Consider the following 13271-nt stretch of genomic DNA (forward strand, 5'->3'; position numbering starts at 1 on the left):
TTCCTGCATGGTGGAGGTAAGAGGGGAATTTGCCAGGTAATGAACGCCGAACAAGAGTTAGTGGTTTGTGCTTTTTAGATTAGCAGATTTAAGAATCCTAATTACAACAAAATATACCGTAGCTACACAAGTAGCAGTTTATGAAAACAAAACAATTTGTTTTGTCTTAATCCATGAAATTATATGAAACCCAATTGATTAGCATGTTGGCGTGGCCCTCGACAACTTTTCTCGTTGGTCACATTTGGAAAATTAATTGCTCTCCCCCTGCACTATAGTAATATTCTGATTTCAGCGGTAGGATCAGAAGTCATTTTTCCACCTTCGGAGGTAGTATCAGAAGGGCACTGTGTGAAGTTTGTGGACGCTGGTTCCGTGTACATACAAGGCATAAGCGGAGAAGCGCGGCGATTTTCACGGGGGGGGATCTCGGTGAGAAAGAGCCTCAGGAGGGGGGGGGGCTTACGTTGTACTCCTCCCGGAAAAGTTTTCCGTCGTCAGCCGAGCGCAGCCTGTACTCGTCCTCCAGGTGCTCCACGGCGAGCGGCGGGTAGTTCTTGGCGGCCGAAGCGGATCGGGGCAGGAGGACCACCGTCGCGTCTGTGCAAAGTGTCAAAATATCATTCGAATGTTTTCGTTTTGTTTTCTTACGTTGCCTACAGGATGTCAAGGACGACCACAATGAAGCAGTGCGAGAAGACGCACAGCGGCTGCTATTGTCACGTGCTTTTCACTTCCATCATGATAATCCCGTTTATGTTTACATACCTTGTTCCTCCAGGATGCCATTTGGTATCTTCTTGTCCACTGTGGTGACCACCGCTTTCCTCTGGTTTTTTAACCTAAAACAAAACATGCACATATCAAAGTCCAGAAAAACAAAACCACACAGGGAAAAAAAGCCCTCCTACCATCTAAAGCTGGAGAAGGTAGTCTTTCTCATGAGCTAAGGTGTTGGGAAGACGGCGTTTGCGTGTTCTAGCGGCGCTCCGCCGTGTAACTAGGTGAGCGAGTGAGTGGAGGTCGCTGTCAGAGGGAGGCAATAAGAGTCGCTTCCTGACTCGGGCTCCGCCTCGGCGACTCGAGGAGGAAGTGTTTGTCACCCGCAGCGCTGCCTCGGAATCTGGCTACGAGCCAATCAGTGACGGCCCACAGTCGAGTAGGAGGGCTAAGACAGTGGTGTTTGTTTGTAGACGTAGGAGGAAGGAAGAAAAAAAAAAAAACCTAGGGTGCATACTTTCACTTCCAAAGTATTTAAGTTCAAAACAACAGAATTGTTCGCATTGAGTTTGCTGCTTGTTGTAAGGAAGAATGTGTGGAGTCCTACTTACCCACTTACTCTAAAAACAAAACGACAGTCAACTCGCGTTTATGTTCCAGAAAACTCCTGGAATAAATCAATTCCGTGAAGTCGCGGCCAATTATTTATTATATTGTCACATTTATGTTTCATATATGCTATTCAATGCCAATATGTAATACTTTAGAGAGGCGCAGGTATTTTATTTGTCCATCCACACACTCTACACAAGCACATGTCAATTAAAGGCGGGTGTGCTCTGTGGAAACAAACTGAGGTTGCCCACGCTAGTTAGCTAGTTATAGTATTTATTTCACCAATTCTAGACATGCTAACTCCAGTAGCTGGTTGAAAACATTCATTTCACACATTCACCCGTTACCTTTATTTTGTCAAATAGTGATGTTGGTGCTCTCGTGATATGTGATATGATATCCTTCCTCTAACAGGCCGCGGTACCGCGGTCACTTTGCTTGCACTGACAACAACAACCAAAAAAATGCTCATAACACAAGACTGCAAAATAATTGCGGACTCGAAACGGCGACCTTTTCAAAATGCCGTGTACCTTGAAACCGGTAACCGTCCCATGCCTATTCAGCGGGGCCGTAACAGAGGCAAGGCGGTGGCCCTGACATCATCACGCATTTAATTATCCATCTGCAGGGTTCTGTGTTATGGCTCTTATGCGGCCATTTTACTGTGTGATAGGGCATTTACCTGAGGAAGTACCAGGCCAGCAGCGCGACGATGAGCAGCAGCAGGGACAGGACCAGCACGATGGGGAGGACGTGGTGGCCGGTGGACGGGACGCCCTCTGAGGAAGAAGGTGTGCAAATACTTCTCCCTTAGTCGCAGATCATTTTGAGCCACACCTATAGAGCTTTTCGCCGTGACGTCACACGTACTCCCAGGTGGCAAAAACTCAGATGACACCACTACTAAACAAACAATTAATGTTCCAATAAAGTTCCAATACATTCATTCGCATTTGATTTTGAAGGAAATTGACAGCGTTTTTGTCATCGTTTTTCAGTTCAGGTCAGAGGTAGTCAGCCCCATTTCTGCCACCCAGAAGTAACACGGCGCCTATTGTTTACAAATGTTATGAAACGCTCTATTAGCCGCATTCACGAACGGTAAATTAGTGAGGCCGAGTAAAGTGATGACTGACTTGTGTGCTGCTTACCTTGCGTATGGTTGCCATTGCTGCTCGAATTAGACGAGGTTGTGGTTGCCACCAAAAACAGAAGCATTATGACTGGAGGGGAAAAACAACAACAACACGGATATTAAATTTCCCCGCATGGGAACGCCAAACGCAGAATAGGCCCATTCAGTTGGTAGGAATGTGCTCATTCAGTGAAATTGAGCTACAATGGAGCAATACGCTCATATCTTGTTCATTCATTAGCGCTGCAGTCATACAAAAAGGCACCAGGAGGCGCAATTGTCCAATGTTTACAAGCGAGGCTCAGCAGGCTGGCATGCTTTCGTTGAGAAAAGGCCACTGAAATACAGCCACATTTGAAGCTAATAAAACAGTGCTTTCCTTTTTTCCCTGTTCATCTGCATGTCTTTGGCTAACGAATAGCATCGGATATTTGAACAAAGACACTTTACACAGATAATATAACAACAATCAAAGGCATCTCTGCAAACGACTGATGTTACTGCTGCTTACTTAGCAATTCTGACCGTCTCTTTTATCTACTGTATATCCGTACGTCTGTATTAAACTGCCCCGAGGTGGCCAAAGTATGTACGCCACAAGGAGCGGCACAATGTCAATGGAATTGAAGCAAAAATAAGGCAAAAACTTAAGACCAAAAAAACGTTACATAGGAGTTGGATTTTATTCATACCGTGAACCCCGCTATAGCCCGGTTCATCGTTCGCACCCCTGCTTTGTCGCAGTCTTCGTTTCATTTTCTCAAAGTGATGTTATGACGTCTCCAATTTTTTGACAGTGAGAGAGAGCAAGAACAGACGCTGAGGAATACTTTTAAAAGTGTGTTTTAGTGGTGCAGCGCTACCAGCGTGTGGCGTTCGTGGCTTTGCAGTGCCAAAAACACGTTGGAAGAAGAATTGAAGTACAAATGACTAACTGTGGTTTCCATGTAATGGTTGTCAGGAAAACACACATAAAACATGCACACGCGAGCGATTATTAATGAACAATATTACAACTCGAACGCGTACATGGTATCATGTCACGCAACGTTGGTTTTAAGCATCTCGATTCTATACTCTATTTAAGGCCTGCTGCTGCTGGGAGAAGACTTAAAAAGCAATAGACCTCGAGAGGTATCGCTGTGTTTTCAAAGCACTAAAAAGTCACGTGCTCCACCCACCCACTCACTCACACAGGAGAAACTGCGTCGCGTCGAGGGTGCAGGTGTGCGCTGCAGCTGCGCTAAGGAGAAGAAGAAAGGCGAAGTGTATAATCAATGAGGTGTTTGTGCCGCGGTGTGCTGCAGCGTCCCGTAAAAGGGCACGGTGGGGTATTTGAAGAGCCACGCTGGAGGAATTTGGAGTCAGTACCGGCTGAGGCAGGGAACAGAAGGTCGAAGTCAATAAAACTTCCCCGGGCCATCGATAAAGAGATGTCGCCGGAAGACTGATGAGGATTCGAATGAGGAGAGGAGGCGCGAGCGAACCCGCACATCTCCCTCCTGTGAGGCTCTCCAGGCCTGGAAGAAGCTTTGATATTGAAACAAATGCACCAAATGTTCACGGAGTCCTAAACTTCATTGGACACTCCCAAAACTGAGATTCAATCTAGCTTGACCTGGTCCCTTTGTCGCACGCAGCTACCTAGCAAATATATCCCAACCAAACGCAGTCCATGTGTCTTTTGGTCTTACCTACCACCTACCAATCTATCCTTTCCATCCTTGAATCTACCTTTCTATTGTGCCCTCATCTGTTCAATCCCTCCTTCCATCCATCCAACTTCCCTACTGGCTGTCCTAGTGTTCTACCAGTCTACCTACCTACCGTATCTTTCCATAGTAACACCAGGCGTCCGTCCTACCCAACTGTCTACCAATCACATCTATCCCTACCAAGCCCAACTGTCCATCCTTTGGTCCCACCCATCTACCGACCCGTTTCAGCTCCACGTATTCGTCCAGCCTTGCGGCCATCGATCCTTTTATACCTACCGAGCCCACTCGTCAGTCCGTGCGTCTCGTTGAACTCTCTCAACTCCTGCTGTCTGTCTGGCCTGTCCAACTTAGCAACATAGCTAGCAATCGATCGATCCTTACCGACCGCAACTGCACGTACCGCCGACCCACCAATCACAACACCAGCCGCCCGTCCGTCCATCCGTCCATCCTCTGACCTCTACATGGCTCAATAACACCCTGGAGATGTGACGTTGTTCGCAGCCTGTTCTCCGTTTCTTCACTTGATTAGATTCTGCCCCGTGTGATCGCTAGCGCATCTCTTGAGGACCACTTCCTTCCCTTCCGGAATGTCCCCCATATTGCTATTAATAAAGCGCTGTCCTATTCCCGCAAGCGACTCATTTTTCAGTGTGAGGCGGCAGACAGCACAAGCCTCAAATTACTTTTTATTTTTTTTAGCACAAGTCATTGTTTAGCTCGGGTCAGACGGAGGGCAAATGGCTACCGCGGCGTTTGTGCATTGTCCTCACTCCATTTAGCATTCAGAGGCGAGTCATAATGAAAATGGGTCACGGGAGATGCCGGCTCAGGGGAGAATTTCGGAGGCGTCTTTGGGATGCGAGACATTTGCAAGTAGCTTCAGGGAAGGTTATTACCCTGGCCAGACAGTTTGTGAGGCGCAACACTGTTTCATGGTGAGCAGGCATCTGTGAGAGGTCACAGAAGTCGGGATTTATTCCAACAAATGTGCAATAAAATGTTCTGACGTGGCTAAGACGAGCTTTTGGCTGTCAGCAGGAGCTAATGTTAGCACTTAGCTGGGCATAGCTGGGAAAATGTATAACTCGGTGCCTTAACCCGCAATTGCTAGCTTTAACAATGAATGTGGCATTCATGTATTGAAAACAAAAAAATGCACCCAAAGCTGGTGTACATGCTGCAAAGATGCTCTCGTAACCTTTTCTGTTAACAACCAAAGCTAAAATTAACTCCTCCCTGATATACTGTACAGTACCAAATTGGAGTCTCAGTTTAGATGAATCACATCAACATAGTTCCTTGAGTCAAGGTATACCACGGTTTTGAAAACTGACAGCTTCAAAACTTAAAACTTTCCGTCAGCGGTCAGTGAGCCTGACGACTTTTTCCCTTGTCGAAAAAGTCGGCACTTTTGTGAATTTTTTGGTGTACTTTGGTAGAGGACGTATACAAAAAATTTGCTTACAAAGAGCTTATCCTATTTTTGGAATACAGTTGTTTATATATTTTTTTACATTTACTAATGTACCTATGGAAAGCGTTCAAATGGAAAACAAAATAATCGAATCAGACATTTTAAAAAGAAGCCATATTAGATATGTCATTGCAATAACATTGCAATAACTATTTTGGCTCACAGTTTTCATAACGTCTGACTCTGATATTCCATGACACCGATGTACTACTTTCCTATTAGACTGGATTTTGATGTTATCTTGGGGCACCTTAGGGCATTTCAGAAAGAACAAAGAAATGCAAATAAGTGAATTCATGAATAGTGAAGTGCCAAAATGAGAGTGATTACTGTACATGAAAATACAAGAAAAACCTGCGGACACAAAATGATTAACACGTCTACATTGTTTTGTTTTTTTGCCTCGAGTAACAATACACTTGGTTAACGTCACATTGCGCAATACCAGCTAGTTAACATGCTGTGCTGCTGTGCCTTCATAATAGGAAGTGAACGCTAATCAAAGCCTTTTGCCTTCAAGTATAAAGCGAGGACTTCAGAGCGACTCGGTACAAAAAACAAAAAAGCTGTAAATTATATTTTTTTTGGGGGGGGGGGGGGGTCAGTTTTCTGACATGTTTCAACCCCCCCATCGGACTGAGACGCCACCCAGACCGAACGGCGGTCTTTCTAGCGTTCACAAGCACCGTGTCTTCCTGCGGACAAGAGTGCCGTCAGAGCAGCTGAACGTGGTTTTCGCCGGGCACAGAGTCCTTCTGTCTCGTCGCATACATCAGCCGGGGAATTCGGAAAGTGGGCGGTGGGTGTCGCGGGGGATGTGGGGAGCTCGCAGTAAAGGTACGTTGTGTGCTCAGAGAAGCCTCAAGCTGCCAGACTGTTTACCCTTTAGGACGCTTACGTCTGCGACCTGCAGGCCAAGTCACTCGCTTTAGTAACATCATGTATTATTACAGTTAGTCGAAATCTCAGTTGGCCCTTAAATTGGGTGTGAATGTTGACAAATGCTTCTAACAAGGCAAAATACCAAAGAAAGTCAAAAATCAAGCACTAAAATGCCGTGGGACAAATAACTGTATATTATGGCACTGAAGAGCTATAAATGTGTAGTAACATGAAAATCAGACGGCGGTGTCAATGTGCAGTGCAGTACTAGTGATTAGCATCCTGTTATTTGTGGATGATAAGTTCATAAGAAAACTATTTTACTTTATAAAAACACATGGTAATGACATGTAAATAGAATGTAAATAATTAAACAACCTTTGCCATCATTTTTTTTTTTTTGCTTCAATTCAATGGACATTGTGCTGCTCCTCCTGGTGTGCACGCCTTGACCACCTGGGGGCAGTAGAATACAGACGGATTTAAAACTCTTTTCCTTGCACGTTATAGCAAAAAAGAAAAAAAGGCCAAATAAAAACTGCTCACATGTCGAAAAATATGTAAGTCAGGTCACCCAAGGCACTACTGTATTTGTACTTTGATTTGACTCATTATAAGAAGAAGAAAAAAAAAAAACGTACCCGTCGGCTCTGCCTTCAACGTCTTGAGGATAATACCTGGGCGCGCACTAAATCTATGCCGATGTTTGCATGCGACAAGTACAACAAATGCAGTCGATCTATTTAGCATCTGGTTGACAAGCTGCCATGCCTGCAACGCCATTACAGCAGTTTGATAGTTTCAAAACAAACAGGGCACCAATTGGTTTTCCTGTTCCATCATCTGCAGATTTACACCCCTGCACATGATTACATGCGCCAAATCTGCTGCCAGACTGTCATGAAAGCACGTATACAAGTGCACGTGTCAGTTTGTGCGGCATCATCCGCGTGTGTGTGCCTGCACGCATTGGGGGGGGGGGGTAGCGTTAGGGTTGAGGGATATTCAGTATATTATATATATATATATATATATATATATATATCCTTAATACACGATCCTTAATATATGGATATTTTAAATTTAAAGATAAAATGTCGATCTGCATGGCTGGGCTGGTCCATATCGTTCCTGCCCCGTACAGTATGTCCAAATATGGTCAATTTCAGATTTTTTTCACAAATTGATAATATTGGTCTGTCAGCACATTGTGTCTTATTTTTAAGTATTATTAACCTATCCAAAGTGCTGAAAATATCTTGAGAACAAATGATTAACTCTTGGACACTTGAATTGTCTGAGAAGTGTTGCCAAACTCCGCCGCCGCCGCCACCTCACTCCACGGGAGCCGTGTGGCATTATGTCACCTCGAGGTTGAAAGTCTGGATGCTTCTTAGACAATAACGAGTGGAAATAGTTAGGTGAGATACATTTGAGTAGACCGGTTTTGTTAAAAATGCATCGCTGTAGTGCGTCGGTGCAAAAGGAAGTGTTTCGACCAAAATGTTTTTGTCCATTTGGGTTCGCCAGCCTCATGTTTTACACTGTACTATCTGTGCATTGGAATGTGTGTGGCTTTAAAGGGCGGGGCCTGGCCTGTGGAGTGACGTCAGAGTCAGCGAATGAGAGTGAAGAGTTGGTCGCGTTGGCTCAGGATCGCGCTGGCTCGTGGCTAACCGTTCTGCTCTGCAGTAGACACATTGCACACTTCCCGCTGGATCCCGATTATTGCTACATGAATCTGCAGTAACATTAGTCCATGTGGAAAAATGATCACCACAAAGTCCCGCGGGATATAGCAAAAAAAATCTTTGCTATGAAATTAGATATGTAAAAATACGCAAAAATAGGGAACTGCCATTGTACTTTTTGTGTTTTGGTTACAAACTAGACAAGAAAATATGAATTAACTAGCCTGCTCTAGAAAGAGCGCACGCTCTGGACACGATGTTTGGCGATATACTTCATCCCCATTTTAAACTGCGGCAAACTTTCGTGCCCTAAAGGAAGGATGGAGTGAGATATGAAGAGGGAGAGAGGAAGGAGGGAGGGCAGCGGTGGAGAAACGAGCGATAAGCGCCGCCGCCGTCGAACAAAAAGCGCCTTGATTCCGGAAGAAGAAGAGGTGGCGATGTGTGGAACCGAGGGGGGACAAAGTGAAGGGCCCACGCAGCGAGGATGAGAGCCCTGTTTGACAAAACCTTCCTTCTGAGACTCTTTAAAAAAAAAAGCACCTCTGGAGGACTGCGAGGGTCACATGACTTGAGGGCAAACAATCACTGTTGCCATGACACCGTACGGCGCTTCATCTCCCAGGGGAACCAAACCTCGCCGCCTGCTTTCTTATCACACTCAGCGACCACAGCGCATTGTCAACAGTGATGGGGACTGACAAGACAATTTCGCCCACTGCCATCCGGAGGCGGAAGAACTAGTAATTAAAAAGACATCACCTTTTAAAACACACTCCCGTCAAAAGTAATGCCTGTGAAGACTCCATTTGGACTGATTAGAGGTGTAAACAACATGAAAACCTGACAGCTGTCTCCGGGTGGAAAAAGACCCCACATATGGCAGATGTCTGTTGTAGTACCACGACTGACCTGTGAGAGGCAGCAGAGTGCCACATTCTTTTGACATCACACTGACAGAGTCCATGGCTCGATGAACTCAGTGTTGAGGATTTTCCATCATAAAAACTGAACAGCTTTAACGTTTATGATTGTGTTAAAAATGTGCGTGTTTGACTCTTTGTCCTGTTTTATAAACAATCTGCTGCTGGATTGGAAGCCAGTTGTGTCGCAACACGTGTGCGTGTGTGCGTGCATTTGTGCAGTCTAAGCACATGCCGTCCTCCATCTGCTGTTTGCTACACACTGTTTCCTGTCCTTTGCAGCCAACCAACAAGTCAGGCCTTCCTGCAGCGCTCTGCTGTGCTACAAGGGGAAACGCGAGCAAGACTGCCACACCAAAAAACAAGAAAATCCCTGGATAAGATACCAACGCGCTACAAACACGCACAGATAGCGTCCATTCTCTTTCCTGAAGTGTCACCGTCTAACTAACGCGTGTTCCCTTTGTCTTCATAAGTCATAAAACGACACGGCGGGGCCACAAGTCACCTCGACGACAACGAGGCCCAACTGAAACGTAGGAATAAAAGTCTGCGGACGACAAAAATCACTCCCTCTCGGTTTTATTTCTGCCTCTCGTCATGCAAAAAAATAAAAATACAGGTATTCACAATGGTGTTGACTCACATACACCCTTAAAAAAGCAAAACTGCTAAGAAACAGTGTAAGTGGAAGCATGTCCTCCTTATTTTCCATCAAAATCCAATATCAGATTGCAAACGTCCCATGTAAAACTGCAACTTATTGGCAAATATTTAACGTAGCATGTCCGCCATGTTTGTGTCGCCACTCAGGTATTATAACGCGCAACTATTCGGATGCAATTTCCTACAAAATAGGAGAACAGCCTTACCCGAGAGCTCGGGTGCCTGTTAAAGTGAGCCGAATCGGACTCCCAGCGCAGCCGGGTCACTTGACGCTGGGGGACTTCCAGTGGTCACATGGTCCTCGGCCGACCTGGACACCAGGAAGCGGGTGACGCGGCTCTGCGGGCCCTAAAGGGACGCGCACCCCCTTGAGTTGGGGGAGGGAGAAAAAGATCCGTTAGATAAAATATTAATCGTCTCATTATTTGAATCGCAGTGAAACACAGAAATTCGCGGGAGATAGGGACTGAGCCTTGCACCAAATTGCAAAAGTCTGAAAGTCATTCACAAGCCCCGCCCTTAAAAAGAGGGGTTCTAATTGGCTACTGATGCCATAAGATTACTATCAAATTTAACATAAAACAAAGACGATTACAGTTTAAAACAACCACACAGCTTAGCCTTAATAAAGTTAATTTAGTTTCACGCTAACAAACAACGCAAGATGCCAGAGCCGTACGGGCTCATGAACAGCATCTGTGTGACGGTGTTGGAACCCTTTAAGCGACGGATATTTGAACAGCAACACGCAGACAGACAATATAACAATACTCACACGCGTATATTCTTTAATATTATAATATTACTTCAGCTTACTGAGTCAAATGTGAAACTTCTTTGTGTGCATTTCTGTCTGTGTTATACAGACAGGAGAAAAACAATGAATACTGAATTGAAACAAAAATGGGTCAAACACGGTTTAATTCTTTACATTCTATATAATTAAGTCATAACTGTATGTTTTTACAAAGTACATTATAGAGTGCTATTTTTTCTGATAAATAACATTTTTTGTTTTGGGGGGGGGGGCAAACAGATTAATGGCATTTCCATCTGATTCAGTGGAGAAAGATGATTTGATGTGCAACTGTTTTGAGTTACAAGCATCATCATGAAAAGGATCAAACTTGTATCTCAAGGCACCACTGTATATATAAATGAGCTGGAATGGTGAAATGTTATGATTTTAGGATTTGTTGTTGTTGTTTTTAAAGAGAACTGCGGAGAGGAGAAGAGTGGACTGTGGGCTCCAGTTACTGCATAATTATGCCGTTTGTCTCCAAGGGGAGCGTCGTAAAACGGCGATGATGGTCGCGCGACGTAAATGCGGCGAGGAGGCGACATTCAAATTAGCCTGAAGAGTTCAACAAGTTTGCTTTTTGTTTTCCCGCACAAACTCAGCCATTTGACCTCATACTGTAAAAAAAAAAACTAAATAAAGTATTCTGAGATTTGTGGCCTCATTATATGATCAGATTTGATTTGATCCCGGAAGTCTGTTTGTATTCCAGAACCGGTAGCCATCTGATCTATAATCCCTCCGTCCCCGCGCTAGAGACCCGGAAAGAGGCAACAGCAGAAGAGGAAGAGGAGGAGGAGGACGAGGACGAGGACGAGGAGGGCAAAATTTATGCACCTGGAAAACAAGCACGACAGAATCAGAGCACTGCTACCCAAGGGCAAACTTTTGAAGTAGTTAAAACACAGCCAGGAAATTTTGCTTCTCCTCCATGCCACTCGTTTTGCTGAAAACACCTGTCAAAAAAAAAAAAAAAAAAGTGGCGGGGGAGTATGGCGCGAGCGGTTGTCATGGAGACGCGCTAGCGCAGGAGTGGCGGATTACGGGGGTGGGGGGTGTTCTGGCTTTCTCTTTCCAGGCTGCGGCGTTAGACGAATGTGCGAAATCCGCCGTTTGTGCTCCCTTTCGGAGAAAGAGGTCATCGTTTAAAAACCGTGTGATCCAAGCACATCCAAGGAAATATACCAGGGCATCATCGGTTCGAAGGGTCATCATCCAGACAGAAAACACTCTTAAATGTGCTCACCAGGATCGGTGAATGAAATATTGCTGACATTTTAAACAACCAACAATATCCATTACATTTTTTGAATGATTTTTTTTTTTTCGGTTCCAAATGTGAACGAACAAATATTGCAATATTTTTATATAAAAATATAGGATAACTGTATTCCATGTATTATTTTACTAAATTTGACCCCAATGATATGGGTCATCCCACAACAGCTACTTTTCATATTTTGGCTTTTTTTCATGGACCTACTAGAAATGTGATAATGTCCATTTCTGTATCCATCCATCCATCCATTTTCTTTTCCGCTTCTCCTCACCCGGGGCACGGGCGTGCTGCAGCCAATCCCAGCTATCTTCGGGCGAGAAATGGTTGGCAGCCAATCGCTGGGCACACATAAACAAACAACCATTCGCACCCCCATTCACATCTACACCATTCAATTTAGAGTCTTCAATTAACCTACCACGCAGGTTTTTTTCGATGTGGGAGGAAACCGTGTGAAAAGGAGAAAAGGCACAGGGAGAACATGCAAACTCCACACAGGCGGGGCTGGGTTTCGAACCCCGGTCCTTAGAACTGTGAGGCAGATGTGCTCCATTTTTATCTTTATATTTTCAAATGTTTTTTTTTTTTACATTTTCAATAAACGTGACCACTGGTATAGCAAGATATAGACCTCATATTCACAATTTTCTAAGGGGGGGAAATATTGCCATATTTGTGGTATAATAAAAAAGCAAGGAAGAGCTATACTTTTTATTTTTTTTTTCCCCTTTCTTTCAACATTTTTACTAAATGTGACCAATAGAAGGGGGAAATATGGTCTCATTACATGCATATTATTTTAAATTTCCATAACATTTTTGATATAATAAAAAACTATTATACTATAGATATACTATTTGAGTTTTTATGTTACTTTTTGATGTTGACCTGTCAATTTTCCACCCCCGTAGGTAGTATCAGAAGCCACTTTTTGGCATGATCCCGCTTCGCTGGGTTTTGTGTAAAACCGCTAGAGGCTAGAGGCCAGACCTTGTGTTCGGACTGTGAAGCATCCATTTCCCGTGTCAAACTCTGCTCTGCTTTCATATTTTGGCCGTGATCGTTGTCGGTGATGTCAGATCAAAGCGGTGAACAAACATCTCGTTGCCGAGGTAACACGTGGTTTGCAGGTTTCCGAGGTCCTGCGGGGGTATTGCATCTGCGGTCCAAAAATGTCAAACACCTGTTGGCTGTGTGAGCGCGACGTGACAACAAGGATACACACACACGCACACACACACTTGGACTCCTTCACTCTCGGGTTGTGGTCAATCAGATTAGCGCATCAAACGAAGATCTGTGAGTGCCCCAACAAATCCCTTTATACAGATAAACTGTGACACACACACACACACACACACAC

The 13271-nt window shown here is 44.6% G+C and overlaps 1 protein-coding gene across 7 annotated transcripts in view; it reads right to left on the reverse strand.

Annotated features, from left to right (window-relative positions):
* Positions 1-13271, reverse strand: part of LOC133469664 (receptor-type tyrosine-protein phosphatase epsilon-like) — a 35359-nt gene that overhangs the window by 9113 nt on the left and 12975 nt on the right. For 3 of the 7 annotated variants that reach the window (XM_061756987.1, XM_061756984.1, XM_061756983.1), the window contains exons 1-5: positions 6929-6986; positions 2490-2561; positions 2021-2117; positions 769-842; positions 467-600 (exon numbers count right to left, since the gene is read on the reverse strand). In XM_061756987.1, the coding sequence (XP_061612971.1) occupies positions 467-600; positions 769-842; positions 2021-2117; positions 2490-2561; positions 6929-6971 (420 nt within the window). In that variant the 5' untranslated portion in view covers positions 6972-6986. Of the gene's footprint in view, positions 1-466; positions 601-768; positions 843-911; positions 1069-2020; positions 2118-2489; positions 2562-6928; positions 6987-10036; positions 10198-13271 lie in introns of those variants that run through there. The other 4 variants (XM_061756990.1, XM_061756989.1, XM_061756985.1 and 1 more) reach the window with 3 other exon arrangements.

This window comes from Phyllopteryx taeniolatus, chromosome 19 (assembly GCF_024500385.1).
Source record: "Phyllopteryx taeniolatus isolate TA_2022b chromosome 19, UOR_Ptae_1.2, whole genome shotgun sequence".
NCBI classification, from domain to species: Eukaryota; Metazoa; Chordata; class Actinopteri; order Syngnathiformes; family Syngnathidae; genus Phyllopteryx; species Phyllopteryx taeniolatus.